Here is a 20,368-nt window from a genome sequence, read left to right as displayed (position 1 = left end):
GTTATTGCTGATCGGTGTAACTTGAAATGGAAGGAAGGAGCAATTTGATGTACAACATTTTGAAATATTTGTGATTCTCTAGTCGTAGTCCACATTAGAATGATGTTCTTCTGATAACAAAAGGCGCTAAATTTTGCCTCAGATTACATACGAGGTGGTTGGTTTTTTTTGTTGTGGCATGTTAGACTAATGTAATATTAGCTCTGACATGACACAGCTGTGGGTGTGAGAATTTCAGGTACGTTAGGTCTGTTTCCGTCCGGGAGATTTAAATGAGAAACAGTTTGAGATCAGTTTCCCCGTGTCTTACTTTTCGTAAACAGACTCTCTTTAGGATTCATACGTGTTTTATGCAGCGCTTCTCAGCTATGCAAAATGTTAAGCTTACGTGCCTGGAACCCGAAATGTGATTTGGTTTATAAGAAATAGTCAAGTCTAATTTATATGATCGATATGAGAGAAACAGTATTTGCACCAGTGCATCTTAAAGGTACAACTTCTGAGCCATTTCCAAGGAAATTATATATTTAGAATAAAACTAATGATTGTGATTTACACCTTGTGCTGTTTTAACTACAGGTGTCTGCAAAATCAGCGTATTTGGGTCTTAAATGTTGGTGTTTCTATGTGAATAATATTCATGTGCACTCAGTCTCGGCAGCATTTCGCTGATAACAGGAAAAAAATCGTGTAACTTGTAAATAACACAAGAATGTGTGTGTGTGTGTGTGTGTGTGTGTGTGGTGTGTGTCCATGCGTAATTTATTGTGTCGTAAAATCACTGTACTCGTCAACAATCTCGCCAGACTGTTAAAAATAATAAAATAAAATAAAAAGTCCAGTTCTTCAGCACACTTTGGGCAAACAGCTTTATTTCTCATGAAGTACAAATTGTCTTTAAACTATACATCATCACCATAAATAATTAACACTGTACACACTCTTATTCTTCTTAGTGCATCTCTACTATATGGCTTTTTGTTCGGTGCCAGACAGTTGGTGGGGGAAATAAATAAAATATAATATATTTTTTTAAATTCTTGTTTAATAACTACATAACAAGTAGACGGTTTTAGCAGTCCAGCAGTGGAGAATTCTAACGAAGTGCGTGTTTATACAGTTGATTTTTGTGTTCTGGTTTCTGTATCCAAGTATTATTCGTGTAGCATTACAGTCTTCTAAAAAACTAAACGTTAACATTAAATGCTAATCATATTACAACCGTTGATGCACTTCACACTAGCAGGGTAAGTCAATTGCCGCTCCATATTTCCTTCATTTCTTGTCTCTCTGTGATTAAAACACAGTAACGGTGAATTAAAAATGGTGGCAGTCGAAGCTCAGTGCTAGCGACTACGGCTTCCTTACTGAGGGACACCAGGACAGTGTTTTTACAGGTAGTGCACCAAAAGATTTGATCAATAATGTGTATTTATTTTTAATGATTCCTTCCAAAAATATTAATTCTTCTTAATTTAAACCTAAGCTCTGTACACTCTATTTTATTTACTTATTTATTGTTTTTATACTGACTGTGATAGTTACTATGAGTGGTATAAATATCACAAGGCTCTGTTGCTCAGGTAGGGGGCGGGCCATTGGTGTAGCGCAGCATGGGGTAAAAAGAGCGGGCAAAGTTGTTGGACAGGGCACAGCTGTAATCCGTTTCAGACGCTGGCACCAGGCACGCCAACACCAGCAGCAGCAGGAAGAGGAGATGAAGCGGAAATGCAGCTCGCAGAACCCGGTACAGGAACGGTCTGCCTCTGGAAACATCCCTACATGGCCAAAAAAAAGTAAGTGATGGTTGAATTGTTAACTCTGTCTCTCTTTTTTTAAGGATGCATCTAATCTCATGATGTTTAGCAAAGGTTGAATTTGGGTTAAAAAGTGTGAGAGTATGTTAGTCGTTTTTACTTTAATTACATACTTAGCACATGCAGAAGGTCTTCTCTCAACAGCGCTGGTCTTCTACAAGTAAACAGAGGTAAGTGAGAACGAGTTTTCCCTTTAAAAGAGACCACAGCTCTTAATAAATGCTTAATAATGCTCTTGCCTTGTCCATTAGCGCGAGGTGTTGCACATTCTCACAGTCTACTGATGATCCTTCACTTTTCTGTGAAAATTCAGAGTCGAAGTTAGTTGGGTATTTAAACGTGGTGGCTCCCTTGAATAAAAATTGTTTACCCTCTGGTAATGTGTGTTTGTTGTAATGTGGTAAGGGAGAGGGTGGGTGTTGGGTATGGAATGTGCTCTATATACATTATATCTCTACATATATATCCACCTACAGGCTAGAGGGCAACAAAGGTAATAACCCCTCCTGTCTTTTTTTCCTTTGAGTGGGTGGAAATCTGACGTAGCATAGGACTTGCATGTAAAACTTACATGGCTCTGTAAATATCTCTAGCAAAATGTTATAGTCCCACCCATCCAGCGGGCGGAAAGCAAGCAGTGTCGCTAAGCCCAGGAAAATAAGTCAAAAATCACCTCTTCTCCCCGTCTTGGGGGGGAACAGATGATTTTTGACTTGCTTTCTGCCCGCTGGACGGACATGAAAAAGTGCAGGAGACCCCCTCTCTTTACAGATGCCTAAAAAAAGGGCGGGTGTCTTTGTCCACGTGTGCTTTGACATGCGCGCCCTCTGGCTTCCTAATGGAGGCAGTCCTAGTGGAAGCAAGGGGGTGGGTGTTTCTAAGTACACATGGACATAAACAAGCACCCTAAAAAATAAAAGTTTTGTACTCACCAGTCTGGACTTCAGTGTGCTGAGGTCATGGCTGATCTGTCTGAGAAGGAGGCGGAGCTTGTTGTAAACGACGTGCACCTTCTCCTTGGCCTCCATGCTCTCCTCACCCTGCTCCACGTGGAGGATGTGGGAGGAGATCTGCTGCAGCGACTGCACTTCCTCTTCCCGGCTCAGGAGCTCACGCTGCACTGCCTGTGGAACACACATACACATACAGATGCTGACCACTCACTGTGTCCACTTTGTCACAGCAGAGCACCCGTAGTAGAAAGTGTGCACACACCTTGAGTGTATCTCTGTGTTCCTGCAGTACGTCAGCGTCCACGTTCAGGTCATGAATGTTCACCATGTAGCGCAGACTCTCGGCTCGAGCCAGCCACAGCAGCAGAGAGTGCAGAGTCTCGTGGAACTCCTGAGGGTTAAAAGTCAGTGATCAGCTCCACAAGCTGTTAGCAACTTTAAAAGCTTTACCTGACGTAGTGATAAGTTTCTCTACCTGACACTGCAAGAGCTCAAGGTGTAGCTGGTTCTCCCAGGCATCAAGAGCAGCACAGGCCTGTGTCCATTTCTGATTGGCTGCCTGCAGTTCCGCCTTCAGCTGTCGCACTTCTGCACCTTCACCTCGCAGGAGGCGCCGCCCACTTAGATTCACACCGATCATCAGAGCCTTGTAGCCACCGAACATCCTCTGGCTCTCCTTTGAGGTAAAGAATTTTTTTTTTTTTTTTTTAAATGTCATCATCCACGTCTCTATATCTTTACTGAAAAAGTAAAATATAATAAATCATGGACTGTACCTTGAGCTTACAGATGCTGTTCTCCATGTCTCTAATGCTTGGGTGCTCCTTCCCTCTCTGAAGCCTCTCCAGTTCTGGAAGCACGCAGTCCAACCATGATTGGACCTCTTCAAGGTCAGAGGTCAACTTGGCATGATCTTCCTGAGCACCAAGATCTTCCTCATCATTAGCCTGTGTTCGAGCCTGGAGAAGCTCCCATCTCTCAATGACTCCTAACAGAAACAAGACATGTTAACAACAAACCAGAACATTTCTACTGAAGTGGCTCAGGGAAAGAGGGAGAGGGAGAGGGAGAGAGAGAGAGAGAGAGAGAGAGAGAGAGGAACTCACCTGTCTGTTTGTCTGCAGGTGACAGTATGGTCAGACCCTGATGCTCCGACGCCACGTCATCATTCAGGATGTGTTTCACTCGCTTCACGTTATCTATGCTCTCGGTGCACTCGGACATCAGCTTCGCCTGTGAACATGAAGCATCACACACACACACACACACATCAGAGATGAGAACATGGAGGAACAGCATACTTTTAACGATTTGCAGGCGGCTATGTCTTCAAGCCCATGTATAGTTTTGTGTTCATGATAAAAAGGGATCTTGTGATCTTTCTCTTGGTTGATGTCATAATCACAAGTCTAATGATGTCATCCAAGCAAGACTTGGAAACCATGTGGCTATATATGGAATCAAAGACACGCCCACATCTGAGAGACCGGGCATTTTCAAGTATATGTGAATACTTACGTATCCCACAGGATGGTAAGAAGCACCAGTGTGTGTCGGGCTGCAGGGCAGGCTGTGGATGATGCGTTTCCTGTCCTGCCAGCTGGGCTCGGTCACTGAGAGAGACGAGACACATTACTGTTACTGCATATTACCCACAAGTCCCTGGTTGCGTTACCAAACAGAAAAGCGTGCAGAACAAAAATAAATAAATATGTAACACGTCATCAGGAAAGACAAGTAAGAGGCAGAAATACACACACAGCCAAGGAGGATGATGGGAAATGTTCTCTATAGTTGATCAGCTGAAAGGTTTAGTAGTTTCTTAGTCTTAGCACCTCGCTAATTTCTGAATTAAAGCTAAACAATTTCATCGCAGCTTGATGCTAACCGGTCGTAGGTGTCCTTATTTGTTAGCCACGTTTGCTTTGTAGCTCCAGTGCTGTAAATTATAGAAGCAACTTTAGCCACCAAACACACTTCAGCAGATCAACCTGATTATTTTTTCTTTTATCACAGAACAACAGGATTCCTTTAAACACAAGACACGCTGACGGGGTGCAGCTTATAAATCATACATAATTCATGCTCAACACTCAGAAGCACACACGTGTGTCGACGTGGAGCATGCAGCAGGCTGGAGCCTACCAGATGCAGCACTCAGAGCTCGAGCTGCAGTGTTAATGAAGGACTCAGAGCTCTCAGTGACCTCTACATCTGTAACAGAGGAGCAGCACACACACGGTCTGGTCACTAAGACCTTTTAGCCCTTTACTGTAAAACAGCCGATGGTGCAGACCAGCAGAATTCAGTAACAAAATGTACTGGTGCAGTCTGAAAGGACTACCGAGATTTCTTTTTCAAAACATTTTTACAAACACTTCTCACAAATTATTCAAAAATATATGGACACAAGTAGACCACTGTACCTGAGTGTGCGCTGTAGTACGTGGCCTCGTCTTCATCCTCTGGTGACGAAGACCCGCCCACGTCCACCGTGTGGTCCCACTCGAGCGGTATCGAGTCCACGCTGACTGGCGTCTCTCGGCCAGACGGCTCTAGCGAAGGAGGGAGGAGGAGACACGCAGAGGGCGGGACCGAAACCGCCTCCATGTCCACGTCTCTCTCCCACACACCGGACAGCTCCTCCATGTCCATATCCGGGTCTCTGTCTGAGAAATCACGCTCGTCGTCTACGACCTGACGGAGAAATACCGAAGGTTAAAACACAGAAAAGTTTACTGTATAATAATCCTGACGGCGGGCGTGCAGGACGAACCGGCCGCGTGTTGACCAGGCGATGGTGGAAGCGCGCCACTCTGCTGAACACCTCCTGGCAGTAAGAGTGCAGCTCCTCCAGCTCGTCCTCGATCAGCACGGCGTCCAGCGGGGAGCTCTTCTGGATCAGCTTCTCTCCGAAAACGATCAGAGAATCGATCTTATTGGTGTTCAGTGTGATCTCCTGCTGGAACGCCTACATGGCACACACACACAGTGCCGTAAACACACAGCCGTCCATGTATTACAGGAATTTTATTTTAGATTCACAGTGTTCTATCACAAAAAACTCGTATCAGCCAAGAGAGATAACAGGTTTAGAGCTGACGTCTATCACGTGATAATTAGCGGAGTTTGTGTGTGAAACTCGCACTGACCTTCAGCTGTCTCATCTTGTCGTGGACGTCACTTTCGGAGAAGTGCTCCACGTTGGTGAGCTGCAGGTCCATCTCGGTGAGCCACATCAGAACGGTGTCTCTCGTTCCCTCAAACTCCTCCCTCTGAGACGTGAAGTGCTGCGGAGAGCAGAGAAGAGATCTGTCGGCTGCTTCATTCATTTTTAACCGACGCACTTTTCCGATCACGTCTAAGACTCTGCTTTTCTAAAAAAGTTGAAAACGTCAGCGTGAAATCTGCACCTTGAGCCTGCGGATGATGGAGCCGACTCTCCTGTGCAGCTCGTCCCAGCGCCGGTTCCCTTCATTCACCATGGTCTTCAGTTTGCAGGCGGTGTCTGTGCGGTTCTCGCGGGCCAGGCGGCGGTACTGTTTATTCACTAGCTCCAGCTGGGTCAGGCGCTCGTGGACCTGCCGCTGGAACGCCTGTGTGTGTGAGAGAGAGAGACAAGAACGTTGATTTACTTACCTGTAATAATGAAGTGTGATCTGTATCGTGGCATAGCCGAGCTTTAATGATGCGTCTATTTCAGTTTTCTTATCACACCCTAGTGTTAAATAAATCGTCATAAAGAGACTCTAGCGCGCACCTCAAACTTTTTGAGCTCCTCCTTGGCGCATGTGTAGAGAACGTCAGTGCTGGCTGGGTTGGCCGCTGTGCGCTCGGCCGAGCTCAACCAGTCCTCAAAACGTGAGTAATCATCCAGAAATTTACACCAGAGACGCCATGTCTCCTCGATCCTGCAGGGGGTGACACACACACACACAAAGCATGGAGCTCATTAGCCTAAGTAATTACAATGAATATAATATCTGTTGAAAGAAAAGAAGATTCAGACCTTGCTCTGTGTGTGTGTGTGTGTGTGTGTAAGACGTCCTTACCTCATTCTCCTCTCCATGGACAAGGCGCAGATGTTTCTCCAGCGGCGGTCAAGGCTGTGTGTTGTCTGTTGGATGGAGTCGTTCTCGACATCGCTGCTGCAGGCGTCGGCGTCGTGCAGTAACATGTCACACAGCGTGAGCACCGACGCCACGCCCTCTGTGTGCTGCTCGATGTCCTTCTGCAGCTCCTGGACCATCAGAATAAATCAGATACACTGAGGGTCCGGCATCATATTGGTCACTCTGTACTCAGTTTTATTTTAAAAGCACAACCCTGTTCATGAAATCAGGAATGTGTGTGTGTGTGTGTGTACCTGTTGTTCGGCAAGTTTGCACTGGATTTCGTCGCCGTGACACACACTGAACACGATAGGTTTGGTCAGTTCTTTCTCGATGTGTGAGAGCCATGTGCGCAGGTTGCTCATGTTCTTATCCAGCTGCTGCACCATCACCAGAGTCTCCTTCAGCTTCCTCACCCTGAAACAACAATGATAAAAAACTGTATTATAAATCGAATTATCTTCTAGTTTCCTTTTCAAACAGATCAGGTAGATGATTTGGAAATATTATGAAACAAATTTGGATTTTGGATTTGGATTTTAAAACGAATATTTAGTGCAATTACATTAAAATCTACTTTTCTACTGTCATTTTATATTAATGACTTTGTTGAGAGAAATATTTACAGGAACGCATTTCCGAATCCAATTTCAGTACCAGCCGATATCAGATCAGTTAAATGTTACTGCATACAACTTTATTAAACTTGAATAAATGAGGCTCAGACCAACCTCCCCGGTTTACATCACAAACCTACAGTGTCCAGTCACTGACCAATCACGTCTGAAAGATAAAAGGTCTTTCAGTATTTCCACTACGTGTTTTTGAGCAGTGTGTTAGCACATAAATCATGACATACAAACACTGTGTGTGTGTGTGTGTGTGTGTTTTCCAGACACCTGACTCCACTTACTGGCTGATTCTCAAGGCTTTAATCAGATAAAGTAGGAGGAAATTAATCTGAACACCGCAACAAAAGCCCGTCGCTGCTGACATTACAGGTCCATTCACAGCTCAAAGCCGCGCGGCGTCCAAACACCAGTCGAGACGCGAGTCGGTGACCCACTTAAAGTGTCTGCACGTGACATCGACGTTTCATCGCAAGCGTCATGAGACGAGGAACCAAAACAAACGAGTGGCAGTGTGGACATACTACAGTGACGTTCACTCTGACGGCGACGTGTTTTATTTGCATGCAAAAAAACTCAATAATGCAGGAAATCTTGCAGAAAGGAAAATAATGCGAATAAACAGAACAGTACAGTGGGCTGCATGCACTGAGGTCTGGTTCAGGAGTCTGAGCACACAGCAGCGTCCAGCATGCGTCTGTTCGCCTGATGAATGCAGGCTAGTGCACCATCGGGCTCTGTGTTAGCATTAGCCAGCCTGTTGAGTGTGTGTGTGTGTGTGTCCGACGCCACGAAAAAAAAGCCCACAACCCATCCCCCAACCCTAGAGCCCAACGCTGCATGTATAAACGAGTCGGTCGTGATGGCGAGCAGGTGGTACGTACTCACTGACCGGTGAGGCTACTTCATGGCTCTCTCTCTCGTGAGCGTTAGCATTATCTGCTGCAGACGTTCCCTCCCTCTCTCTCTCCCTCCCTCTGTACAGTGTGGTCAAGAATGCTTAAGGAAGCACGAAGCATACGTCATCTTTTTACACACACACACACACACACACTCAGCTCTGCATGGATTAAAACCCCTGAAGAAGCCTAATATGCAAACATACACACACACACAGAACTAACAGTTTAACCAAGATTAATTAATACAGTACACTTTAATGTCAGAACAACCTGTTAGCATGCGAATGTTCTAATCTGAAAACCAGAAACAGAATAAACATATTCAGGCCAGTGTGTGTGTGTGAGAGAGAGAGATAATCTCGCCCTGCCATTCCTGAATGAAGATACATAGACCGTTTCTGTCCTCTAAAGTCATAACAGATCCCAGAGCCGGACGCGTGCCGTGAATAACCCACGCTACTTGACCAGGACGTGTGCCTGGATGATGTGTGCCTGAAACAAACAGAACTCATGGAGATGTTTCCTCAATCCTGTTCCACGCTCTGCCTTCATGCAGCTCGACTCCGAGCTCTCCTTTCAGATCCTTAGTGTGTCGCGGATTAGAGACAATGCAGTGTAGGATGTTTATCTAATCCAGTTTGTTAATCCACCATGTAAAATAAAATAAAAAAAAGCCCTCTACTGTCACAGCCTGACTGCATCTAACCAGTTGTATAAAAGCACACACACACACACACACACACACACACACACTGTACTAAACAATTCATCTTGCTATAACACAGTAGTAATAACCCGGGGATTATATGGTTATGCAGTACAATTAAGAAATGGAAGTCTGAAAGGGTTAAAGAACAAAACAAAATGTGTGTGAGAGCGTGTGTGTGAGAGCGCAGATGTCCATAACACATCTGCCTCACTCCAATAACAATGAATAAAGTGTGCTGGACACCCTGGGCTCCGGTCCACAATGGCTGCTCCGTTGCAGCCAATAGGAACACGGTTTTAAAACAGACAGGATCAGACGCACAATGGTGTTAGACAGAGGACTTACGGGACAGCGGGTGAACACAAAGGCCTGGGGCAGCTACCCGGCGTGTGTGTGTGTGTGTGTGTGTGTGTAAGTCATGTCATAGACTTTCACTGTTATTTTGGGGGGACAAAAGAAGCCAAGAGGCCTGAGTCAAGTCCTCTAATCCAAACACACACAGAGCTATCTGCTGGTCAGACATGTCCGGTCTGGTCACACATCCATGTACAGCACTGCACAGTCAAGTCCATCTCTTATACTTGTGTGCTTGTGTGCTCTGACATACGTTGGTGCTTTGTTTTTTAACATTATTATTATTTAAAACCTGCACCTCTAAATGACCTGCTTTCTCACACACTGCTGTGGAGGATGATGGGAAAAGATCACGTGGCGTCTCACCCGCTGATCCACAAAGCCTCTTTAAACCTCTCTCTGCACCAGTACTGCGCTAAGTTTCTATGACTAAACCCCAAATATGATGAGATTTGTATTTGAGGATTAGAAGGTCACACGTTCAGTGCTCCGTCCGTCACGCGACTGGAAACAGTTCCTCCAGCTGATCAGTTTACAGTGAAGTCTTCCCTGAGTGTCTCTTAACAGTGTTAATAATACTCCGGAATACATTCCTGACATGCCTGAGGGTTAGAAAGTGCACTATATAAATGTCAGACATTTTTTGTTACTAGTAGCTGTACTAGTAGTAGTAAAAGCAGTAGCTGTACTAGTCGTAGCTGTAGTAGTAATAGTAGCAGCTGTACTAGTAATAGCAGTACTAGTAGCAGCTATAGCAGTACTACTAGTAGTTATAGTAGTAATAGCAGTAGCTGTACTAGTAGTAGCTGTAATAGTAATAGCTGTAGCTGTACTAGTAGCAGCTTCAGCGCTACTAGTAGTAGTTATAGTAGTAATAGCAGTAGCTGTACTAGTAGTAGCTGTAATAGTAATAGCTGTAGCTGTACTAGTCGTAGCTGTAGTAGTAATAGTAGCAGCTGTACTAGTAATAGCAGTACTGGTAGTAGTTATAGTAGCAATAGCTGTAGCTGTACTAGTCGTAGCTGTAGTAGTAATAGTAGCAGCTGTACTAGTAATAGCAGTACTAGTAGCAGCTATAGCAGTACTACTAGTAGTTATAGTAGTAATAGCAGTAGCTGTACTAGTAGTAGCTGTAATAGTAATAGCTGTAGCTGTACTAGTAGCAGCTTCAGCGCTACTAGTAGTAGTTATAGTAGTAATAGCAGTAGCTGTACTAGTAGTAGCTGTAATAGTAATAGCTGTAGCTGTACTAGTCGTAGCTGTAGTAGTAATAGTAGCAGCTGTACTAGTAATAGCAGTACTGGTAGTAGTTATAGTAGCAATAGCTGTAGCTGTACTAGTCGTAGCTGTAGTAGTAATAGTAGCAGCTGTACTAGTAATAGCAGTACTAGTAGCAGCTATAGCAGTACTACTAGTAGTTATAGTAGTAATAGCAGTAGCTGTACTAGTAGTAGCTGTAATAGTAATAGCTGTAGCTGTACTAGTAGCAGCTTCAGCGCTACTAGTAGTAGTTATAGTAGTAATAGTAGTAGCTGTACTAGTAATAGCAGAACTAGTAGTAGTTATAGTAGTAATAGTAGTAGCTGTACTAGTAATAGCAGTACTGGTAGTAGTTATAGTAGCAATAGCTGTAGCTGTACTAGTCGTAGCTGTAGTAGTAATAGTAGCAGCTGTACTAGTAATAGCAGTACTAGTAGCAGCTATAGCAGTACTACTAGTAGTTATAGTAGTAATAGCAGTAGCTGTACTAGTAGTAGCTGTAATAGTAATAGCTGTAGCTGTACTAGTAGCAGCTACAGCACTACTAGTAGTAGTTATAGTAGTAATAGTAGTAGCTGTACTAGTAATAGCAGAACTAGTAGTAGTTATAGTAGTAATAGTAGTAGCTGTACTAGTAATAGCAGTACTGGTAGTAGTTATAGTAGCAATAGCTGTAGCTGTACTAGTCGTAGCTGTAGTAGTAATAGTAGCAGCTGTACTAGTAATAGCAGTACTAGTAGCAGCTATAGCAGTACTACTAGTAGTTATAGTAGTAATAGCAGTAGCTGTACTAGTAATAGCAGAACTAGTAGTAGTTATAGTAGTAATAGTAGTAGCTGTACTAGTAATAGCAGTACTGGTAGTAGTTATAGTAGCAATAGCTGTAGCTGTACTAGTCGTAGCTGTAGTAGTAATAGTAGCAGCTGTACTAGTAATAGCAGTACTAGTAGCAGCTATAGCAGTACTACTAGTAGTTATAGTAGTAATAGCAGTAGCTGTACTAGTAGTAGCTCTAGTAGAAGTAGTAGTTATAGCTGTAGCTGTACTAATAGCAGTAGTAGTAATAGCTGTAGTAGTGGACCTACTAGCAGAAATGCACTAGTAACTGCAGTAGTTATAACAGCAGTTGCCATAGTAACAGCCAGCAGTAGCAGTGGTAAAATCAGTAGCTGTAGCACTAGTAGTAACCACACTACTATATAAATGTCAGACATTTTTTGTTACTATTACCTGAGATGGGACCGGACCTACCGCTCTCGCCCTGACATGTAACATGTTCTTTATTTACAAAGATTTTCGCTCTGGTGTCCATCCTGATGACCCTTACCTTTTTTTCTTTAAGCTGAAAACATTTCCCGATGTATTTCGGTACACAGTGCAGTAGAAGTGTAGACATGTTTTAAACTAATAAAATACTGAAAATATTCAATTCCAATGAAGAATGCTGAACTTCATGTCTCCCTACAATACCCTGTAATAAGGCAGCTACATGACGGTGTAGTTACTGTACAACACTCAGAAATGCTTTGGGTATTCTGTAACCACAAAGCAATAATGATTATTGGCTTTAAAATGCAGAGAAACATTAGAGCCGGCGCATCGTAAACGATTGAGGATGAGCTCTGGCAGGCGTTTGTCTGTTTTATTACACAAACAAAACCCCGGCTCTGAGAGCTCAAGGGTTATAAATAATCAGGATGAAGAAAGAAAGACGTGTGAGACTGATAAAGTGGAGAGGACGAGTGGAGGGTGAGGGCTGTTGAGACACTTCTACACCGAGCCAAGGCACAAAAACAGAGCAAAGGCAAAACCTCTGGATTTTTTTTTAGTTAATGAAAGTTAAATTAAAAAAAAAAAGATTGTTTTTTGTCGTTTCAATTCAAGTTTCCAGTCATTTATCTGCAGTACTAGTGGAACCAATACTTATAGCAGTAGCAGTGACCCTAGCAGCTATAGTAACTGTAGTAGCAGCATTAGTAATAACAGTAGTAGTAACCATAGTAATAGCAATAGTAGTAACTCTAGTAGCTCTAGCAGCAGTAGTAGTAGTAGCTATAGCAATAGTAATAACAGTAGCTGTAGCTGTAGTAGTAGTAACAGTAGTAGCAGTAGTAGCTGTAGTTGTAGCAGTAGTAGTAGTAATAGTAAAAGTAGTAATAGTTGTAGCAGTAACAGTAGTAGCTGTAGTTGTAGCAGTAGTAATAGTTGTAGTAGTAATAGTTGTAGCAGTAGTAGCTGTAGTAGTAGTAATAGTGGTAATAGTAATAGTAGTAGTAGTAATAGTAGTAACAGTAGTAACAGTAGTAGCTGTAGTTGTAGCAGTAGTAGTAGTAATAGTAAAAGTAGTAACAGTAGTAGTAGTAATAGTAGTAACAGTAGTAGCTCTAGTAGTAATAGTTGTAGCAGTAACTGTAGTAGCAGTAGTAACTGTAGTAACTGTATTCACTGCTGTAGTCGAGGCTGAAGACATTTCTCTCTGTAAGTCAGTAAAGACATCTACACTGTTCACATCACACAGATAACTTTAAAACATTTAACCAGAGAGAGTCCAATAACAGTCTTTATATATTCTGGAAGATTGCAGAACTCTAATGATTTCCGAAGCTTCTGCTTGCTCTGTCATAACTAGGAGTTCCTGCTTAGGAGCAATTTCCAAACAACTGGAGGTACCAAGAACATCTGTACAAACACTGGTATGCCAAAGCAAAAACCATGGAACCGCACAGACACTGCATCATTCAAGATGGAGGAACACACTAACTCCCATGGATCAATCAGTCCAGGAGGTTCAACTGAACCCAAGAGAACAGCAAAGGTGAAGGAGTTGGAGGCACTGGATACCAAAGACTGACCATTAAGAGTTCTTCACCACCATGGCCTGAAAGGCTTTCATTCAAGGAAGAAGACCCTAATCCAAGGCTGGCATAAAAAAAAAGCCAGACTGATGTTTTCAGATGAAATAGAAACCGAACAGTTTTTGGAGGAATATCTAGAAGGTCTGATGAAGTACAGAGAGTAGCTTGTGGAAGACTAAACCAGGCATATGATTCAAGGTCAAGCTTTTAAAGTCAGTCACATTAAATACCAAAAACCCTCTGAAAATCCAATATAAGAAATAAAATGTGAAATAAATTAGCTACTATTTTCAAACAACCTTTAATAAAAATGAGATATCCAAATCGACTGAACACAAGAAATGTGTTAGCTGTAGCTGTAGTAGTAGCAGCACTAGGGGCAACCATATTACTAGCTGTAGTAGATGCAGCAGTAATACTACCAGTGCTAGGATTAGTAGTGGCAGCAGTAGGACTAGACCCAGTAGAAGGAGTAGCAGTAGTAATGGTGGTGGTAGTTGTAGTTGACTCAGTATTAGCAGTAGACGTAAAGGTGTTGGTTGTAGGACAAGGAGGTTTAACGGTGGTAGATGTAGTCGCCTTAGTAGAAGCAGGAATCTGTGCAGTGGCAGTGGCAGGGTTTGGAGAGTTTTAATGGTGGCAGAGGTGTGAAGTAGCACCAGTAGCAGGACAAGGGCTAGTAGATGTAAATGAATCACAGCACAGGTTGGTTATATCACACAGTACACAAGCCTGTTATATCATGTAGGAAAATATGACGCGGTGTAACAGCTAAGCTTTCGAATAGCCATGTCATCTTTTCCTACCCTGTGTGTCTGTGTGTGTGTGTGTGTGTGAGAAGGTGATTAGTCAGGTTAATATGATCACTCCTCCCACAAAAACACACTTTTTTCTTCAGACACATTTCCCAAAACAATCAACAGTACTCAGTTCAGACATAAATGATTATGTGGTATTATATAGGGAAGAATTTATACCAAATGAATCTGTTCCCTAATCCTCACTCACTAATCCCGACCCTGCAGCACACAGACACAGGGAAAGGGCTTAGTGACTGAAGTGAATGCATCTCATTTACAAACTGTGTCCTGAATCGGATCCTGTTCACCGGATCAGCCACATAAACATCATCTGACTCTGTGTGTGTGTGTGTGTGTGTGTGTGTGAGAGAGAGAGATACACAGCCTTGTCCTATCTCACCTGGCCTGGATGTGGTTGAATAGATGCTGCCAGCGCTCGTTGATGCCCTTGATCTTGTCACTGATCTCGCTCTCCTTGGTCTTGTTGGTGGCCGTGATGAGCTGCTCTCCCAGCTGCTTCAGGTGAGTCTTGTTCTCACTGAACAGGTTGATCTCCTCCATGCAGTCCTGCACAGGCAGGTGAAGGGAAAACAAATTCAGCATCATTTAACTCTAAACATTTAGACACACACCGGATTCAACAAAAACCTTGCAGTCTGCTACAGAAAGGTTTCAAAAAAGAGAAATACTTCAAAAAATTAGGAATCCTTCAGTGATGTGGTCAGTCCTTCAGTGTGTCATTATGCGGTCAGCTTTCATATAAGTCAATACATTGTTTTTTATTTCAGGAGGAAAAATAACCTAACCAATTAATAGGTCTCGTGAACGTGGTTTTTAGTGATTCCACCGACTTGCTCTCGTCTCTCAACTTAAACAAGCTTCTAATGCCAACTTCTCAACAGAAGAAGTTTCACATGAGCTTTCTCATGACGCTGACCAAATGCCCCCCCCTGTGGTGTGGGTGGGGTCAGTGTGAAAATACCATCAAATACCGTCTTTCTCCTTTAAAAAACAAAACATTTATCAAAAGTGGTGATTCTTCTAAATGAGTTCAGATATCACACTCCATCCTTCTCTTCTACATCTTCAGTTATTGTTAGTAGTAGGTTCATAGAATTCTATCTGCCATCTTTAATCTGTTTTTACTTTGTTGGTTTTTAAATAAACCCTGGTCACTCAGCATGGTTTAGGTTGGAGGTTGGCAGCAGGTGGTGTTGCTGCTATTTACTTGCCAGAAGTAAACACACACCAGTGAAAATCAATCTCTAATCAGCAAACATTCCAAAGCTTCTAGCCCAAGTGTTAGAGCAGCGTGTGTGTGTGTGTGTGTGTGTGTGTGTGTGTGTGTGTGTGTGTGTGTGTGAGAGAGAGACAGAGATTGTGCAAGTAATGACAGACCAGCATGAGTCCTTGGGGTCTGGGATACACTTTGCTCCTTTTTCATCATAAAGGACGAATTTAGAATAATTTATGCCGGGGTCTGCTTGTGAACTCTCACACACACACACACACACACACACACACACACACACATTCTGAAGTAATATTAAAAGCTGAACATTACTGATTTTAGATTTATTTAGATGAACATTACTGAGGGTTAATGTGGATTTTAGATTATTGCTACTAAACTGATTGATAAGTTTGTCTGGGTGTGAGACTCGTGTGTGGTTTCTGACCCTGTACGAAACAAATATCTATAAAAACGGACTTAAACAGGCTTAAAACTGAATCATTTCCTTCCTCGGCACAATTCGGGGGTACAGGAACAAGGTCTTAGGTGGAACCGCACATCAGCTCTGACTACTTTAAGCGCTCTAAACTGTTAAACTTCTCATATTAAACATGTCCTGACTCAACCGACTACAGTCAGGGTTAGGATTAAGATGTGTTAAGTAATTACTACTTAGTTATCAGTGAATTACTTCAAGTCTTATTACTAAGTAATTAACTAGACTTCCTTAGTAGTTAATAGTCATCAGTTTTGATGAAGAGCTTTTCATGTATTAACGCTTAGTTCCTGGATAATTACCGAAGAGTTACGTTCTTCTAAAGTGTTGACCGAAAAAGCCAATATTTTCTAGTATTTTCTATTTTTCTGGTTATTATTCGGTTATTAACTCTTCTATTTGTGGTAGTTACACCCTTAATTCCTCCCTCCATACACACACAAACACACACACACACAATACTCATGCTAACATGCCATCTACTTCTTTCTTTGGAGTTTTTCCATAAAACTAAATTTGATATGAAGTTTAACAAAAAAAACACCACGCTGAAGAAGCTGAGAATTATTTACAAGACTTTTAAAAATGTTAAAAAGTTTTCATAGTTTAATAATTTAGGAGTTATTTGGCAGAGAGACTTAACTTCAGTAGTTAGATATCAGGAATGGCTATCGATGTGATCGGTAATTAGTAAAGTAGTAGTTATTACAAAAGTGCCAGAGTTGTCCAGGTCAGCTGGATTTTTTACTTCTTAGTTTATAGTGAATTGCTCCAGCTTGTGCTTGGAACTGTAGTGAGAAATTTTAGGACTTTTATTTTAGTGTGTTTGGTGTATCTGAATGACCGAAGTGTGTGTTGACCTTCTTCAGCTTCTCCACCATCTCCTCGATGCTGAGCTCAGCGCTGTGCGTCATCTTATTCTCCATCTGCGTGAGCCACTCACACAGCTCCCGGTTCTTCTCATTGAAGATGATCCAAGCATTTAGCCGATCAGCAATCTCCTGTTTACGCAACGACACCTGCGAGAACACACACACACACACACACTTTTCTATTAGTTCTTTCATTAAGGCTAGACAGTATGAAGATATGATATTGCATGAGGCATCATTTCCACCGGACTGTGGACATTGTCCGGCATTTACAACATTGTCTTTCACTGTCTTCTTTTAGTTTTTGACATTTTGTAAAATATTATTGTTAGAACTTTCACTATTGATACTGATAATGAACTAGCGTTCACTCCATAGCATATCAACACACCAAGCTTTAATCAAAACAGCTCCCATCTTAAACTTGAAGTTGCCTAGCAACTCTCTCTCTCTCTCACACACACACACAAACTTCGGCGTGCGGCAGCGAATCAGAACGTGTGATTTCCCACACAAAAGGGCCGTGAACTCTTGTCCCTATTCATCCCTCTGTCCTGCTTTACGAGTCTTTCTCACTCTCTCGGTACCATCTGTTCGTCCATTGCAATGCTAATGACTCCTCCCCCTCTTCATCAAACACACAACCTGCCGTGTCTCACAAAACCAGGCCTGACAAAAAGTCTCGGATGGACATCTGCCGAGTCTGTTACACAACACAACACGATATTCCACGTGTCTCACATCCCATTTCTAGGAAGAGGCTCGTCAGAACACTGACCCTCTCTAACACTTCATAACTTCATCAAATCAAACTGTGTCAATTATTAGGAACTTCCATCTCACACTGACCCAGTGGGCTGAATTTCTGTACTTCTAAGAAAACTTATAATTGTCAAGATGGAGGGAAATGTCAAGAGCATAAAAAAATCATTTTTTTAAAAAAAAAGATAAATTTTATGAGACATGATAGAAAGGACTTCACTGACTTATTACTGAAATGATAGATAGACAGATAGATACAGACAGACAGATAGACAGACAGATATCCAAATAGATAGACAGACAGATAGATAGATAGACAGACAGACAGACAGACAGACAGACAGACAGACGACAGATAGATAGACAGACAGATATCCAAATAGATAGACAGACAGACAGATAGATAGATAGATAGACAGACAGACAGACAGACAGACAGACAGATAGATAGATAGATAGATAGATAGACAGACAGACAGACAGACAGACAGACAGACAGATATACATTAATGAACCCATGAGGGAAATTCTTGATGAGTTATTATAGAGTTTGTGTAATTGCAGTGATAGTGTACTGTAAGTTTATATAATGGAACTCTACACTGAGTACAGGGTTTTTCCCAGCTCTGTGACATAGCTTACATTCCTTGGTCCAGGGTGTGTGTTTCTTAACTGTCCACCCAGTAATCACAGCTGCTTTTTAAAATTGCAGTAATTACGTAAGCAATTTATAACATCTGTTTCGGCAGTGTCACTTCATCTCAGAGAGTACACAACATCTGGCCCTGCCCAGGAAGTAGGGACCCAGAGACAAAAGCTGGTGACCGGTAACAATCCTGTGCACTTTGAAAACTCTAAGAGTAAAAATGAGTGTTGTGAAGAGTGAGACGTACACAGAGAGAGAGAGAGAGAGAGAGAGAGAGAGAGAGATGTAACTGTTACTCTGTTGGTCAGTAACACAAACACAGAACTCACCTTAAGGCACAGTTCCTCCCACTGACCATGCAGATGGTCCTCTTGCTCCTGCAGCATCAACACGTCCTCGGTGATGATGTACTGAGACACATCCGTCTTCATGCTGCTCACTTCACACAGACTCACGGCCCAGTCCTCCAGGGAGTCCTGCAACTCCTGCATAACATCACACACCACTGAACAACTCAACAACTCACGTCCACGCTCGGGCTATCGCACTCACACACACACACACACACACTCTCTTTCACAGTGACTCACTGCTGGCCCTCACTCACTAATCTCCTCCTCCACCCCTCTCACCCCCCGTCTCTCTCTCTCTCTCTCTCTCTCTCTCTCTCTCCACCTCTCTCTCCACCTCTCCCTCCCTCTCTCTCTCTCTGTCTCCCTCCACCTCTCTCTGTCTCCCTCCCTCCCTCCCTCCCTCCCTCTCTCTCTCTCTCTCTCTCTCTCCACCTCTCTCTCCACCTCTCCCTCCCTCTCTCTCTCTCCCTCTCTCTCTCTCTCTCTCTCTCTCTCTCTCTCTCTCTCTCTCTCAGGATTAAAGGTTCCTGTTCAGTAGGGGGAGGAGAACCGTACAAAGACAGCAAGAGATTAGGGCTATAATGGGCCATGATGACTTTTCAGCTGATCTGAGGTCAGTTCTGCATTTCTGATGACTCTGGTTACACTTGTACGTGACACTGGTCCTGGATCTGTATAATCCTGAGAATTATAATATTCACCACTTTTAGCTGCTACAGTGCATGATTTAGAGCTTTCAAGAACAGTGTCTGAAGTGTGCAAATTTTATGGCAAAAAAAAATCCAAGCTGCTAGTTAATAAAGCCTCTTCTGCTGCAGATAGAAAGCGCCACAGTGAGACAGGAGGGTGTGTCCGATTTTATCAGCTGTTCTACCAGCCGGCCCGGTTTGAACAAACTCACTCACTAACAGATTAAAGTTATCAATCATCCGAGCTTCAGAGTGTCACGGTACCCCTTTAAACTCAGCGGGTGAATCAAATTTACACAATTTGCCCTCTTTAGCCTGAATGTCATCCATCAAACAATGATATCTTAGTCTCTGCACTGGAGCGATGATGCTAAAGTAGCTAACCATTTATAAATAACATCACCTCAGCAAAATAAAAGCCCAGATCTTCTCAAAAAGTGGTCACACAGAATCCAAATAAAATTCAACTAGAGAAGAATTCACGTGGTTATAATGAAAAGATCATTTGTAGCTAAAACTCATCTCAGAGCTCTTATTCTCAGAGCTCACTGGGGATCTAAATCTACATCTAGATTCCTGTAAAGCTGCTTTGCACGATAAAAACAAAACAAAACAGAACACTTCATTAAATTTCATTCACTAGGAGAATTCAAACCCATGGATGATGTGTCCTCTTCTTCTGAATTGAAAGAAAACCTGGAGGAATTGTTCATTATTAAGTAGCAGTTACACCTGACTTATATCTTAATTTGCGTTGATATATTCATCAACAGAACAAACTAGCTAGCTAACAATAAAACATCATTCCATGATGACCTTTCTACTTGCCTTAAATGCCTTTAAATTACTTCTCAGCTTTAAATCAGTGGTTTTGTTGCAAAATAAGCAAAAACAGTCCCTTTTCCCCAATTTCCCCCCATTTTTA

At 42.6% G+C, this 20,368-nt stretch overlaps 1 protein-coding gene across 1 annotated transcript in view; it reads right to left on the bottom strand.

Moving 5' to 3' along the window:
* Nucleotides 1–852: 852 nt before the first annotated feature.
* syne2b (spectrin repeat containing, nuclear envelope 2b) overlaps nucleotides 853–20,368 on the bottom strand; it is a 112,239-nt gene continuing 92,723 nt past the window's right edge. The window contains exons 108-127 of the mRNA XM_058385887.1: nucleotides 18,731–18,886; nucleotides 16,982–17,140; nucleotides 14,792–14,958; nucleotides 7,137–7,299; nucleotides 6,823–7,010; nucleotides 6,531–6,681; nucleotides 6,184–6,366; nucleotides 5,923–6,060; nucleotides 5,547–5,741; nucleotides 5,197–5,467; nucleotides 4,916–4,984; nucleotides 4,289–4,383; nucleotides 3,877–4,003; nucleotides 3,547–3,758; nucleotides 3,246–3,446; nucleotides 3,033–3,161; nucleotides 2,750–2,941; nucleotides 2,057–2,116; nucleotides 1,931–1,971; nucleotides 853–1,778 (exon numbers count right to left, since the gene is read on the bottom strand). Of these exons, the coding sequence (XP_058241870.1) occupies nucleotides 1,580–1,778; nucleotides 1,931–1,971; nucleotides 2,057–2,116; nucleotides 2,750–2,941; nucleotides 3,033–3,161; nucleotides 3,246–3,446; nucleotides 3,547–3,758; nucleotides 3,877–4,003; nucleotides 4,289–4,383; nucleotides 4,916–4,984; nucleotides 5,197–5,467; nucleotides 5,547–5,741; nucleotides 5,923–6,060; nucleotides 6,184–6,366; nucleotides 6,531–6,681; nucleotides 6,823–7,010; nucleotides 7,137–7,299; nucleotides 14,792–14,958; nucleotides 16,982–17,140; nucleotides 18,731–18,886 (3,096 nt within the window). The 3' untranslated portion in view covers nucleotides 853–1,579. The remainder of the gene's footprint in view (nucleotides 1,779–1,930; nucleotides 1,972–2,056; nucleotides 2,117–2,749; nucleotides 2,942–3,032; nucleotides 3,162–3,245; nucleotides 3,447–3,546; nucleotides 3,759–3,876; nucleotides 4,004–4,288; nucleotides 4,384–4,915; nucleotides 4,985–5,196; nucleotides 5,468–5,546; nucleotides 5,742–5,922; nucleotides 6,061–6,183; nucleotides 6,367–6,530; nucleotides 6,682–6,822; nucleotides 7,011–7,136; nucleotides 7,300–14,791; nucleotides 14,959–16,981; nucleotides 17,141–18,730; nucleotides 18,887–20,368) is intronic.

This window comes from Hemibagrus wyckioides, linkage group LG03 (genome assembly GCF_019097595.1).
Source record: "Hemibagrus wyckioides isolate EC202008001 linkage group LG03, SWU_Hwy_1.0, whole genome shotgun sequence".
NCBI classification, from domain to species: Eukaryota; Metazoa; Chordata; class Actinopteri; order Siluriformes; family Bagridae; genus Hemibagrus; species Hemibagrus wyckioides.
The sequence above is the reverse complement of the archived record's forward strand: the minus strand, read 5'-3'. Positions and strand labels throughout refer to the sequence as shown.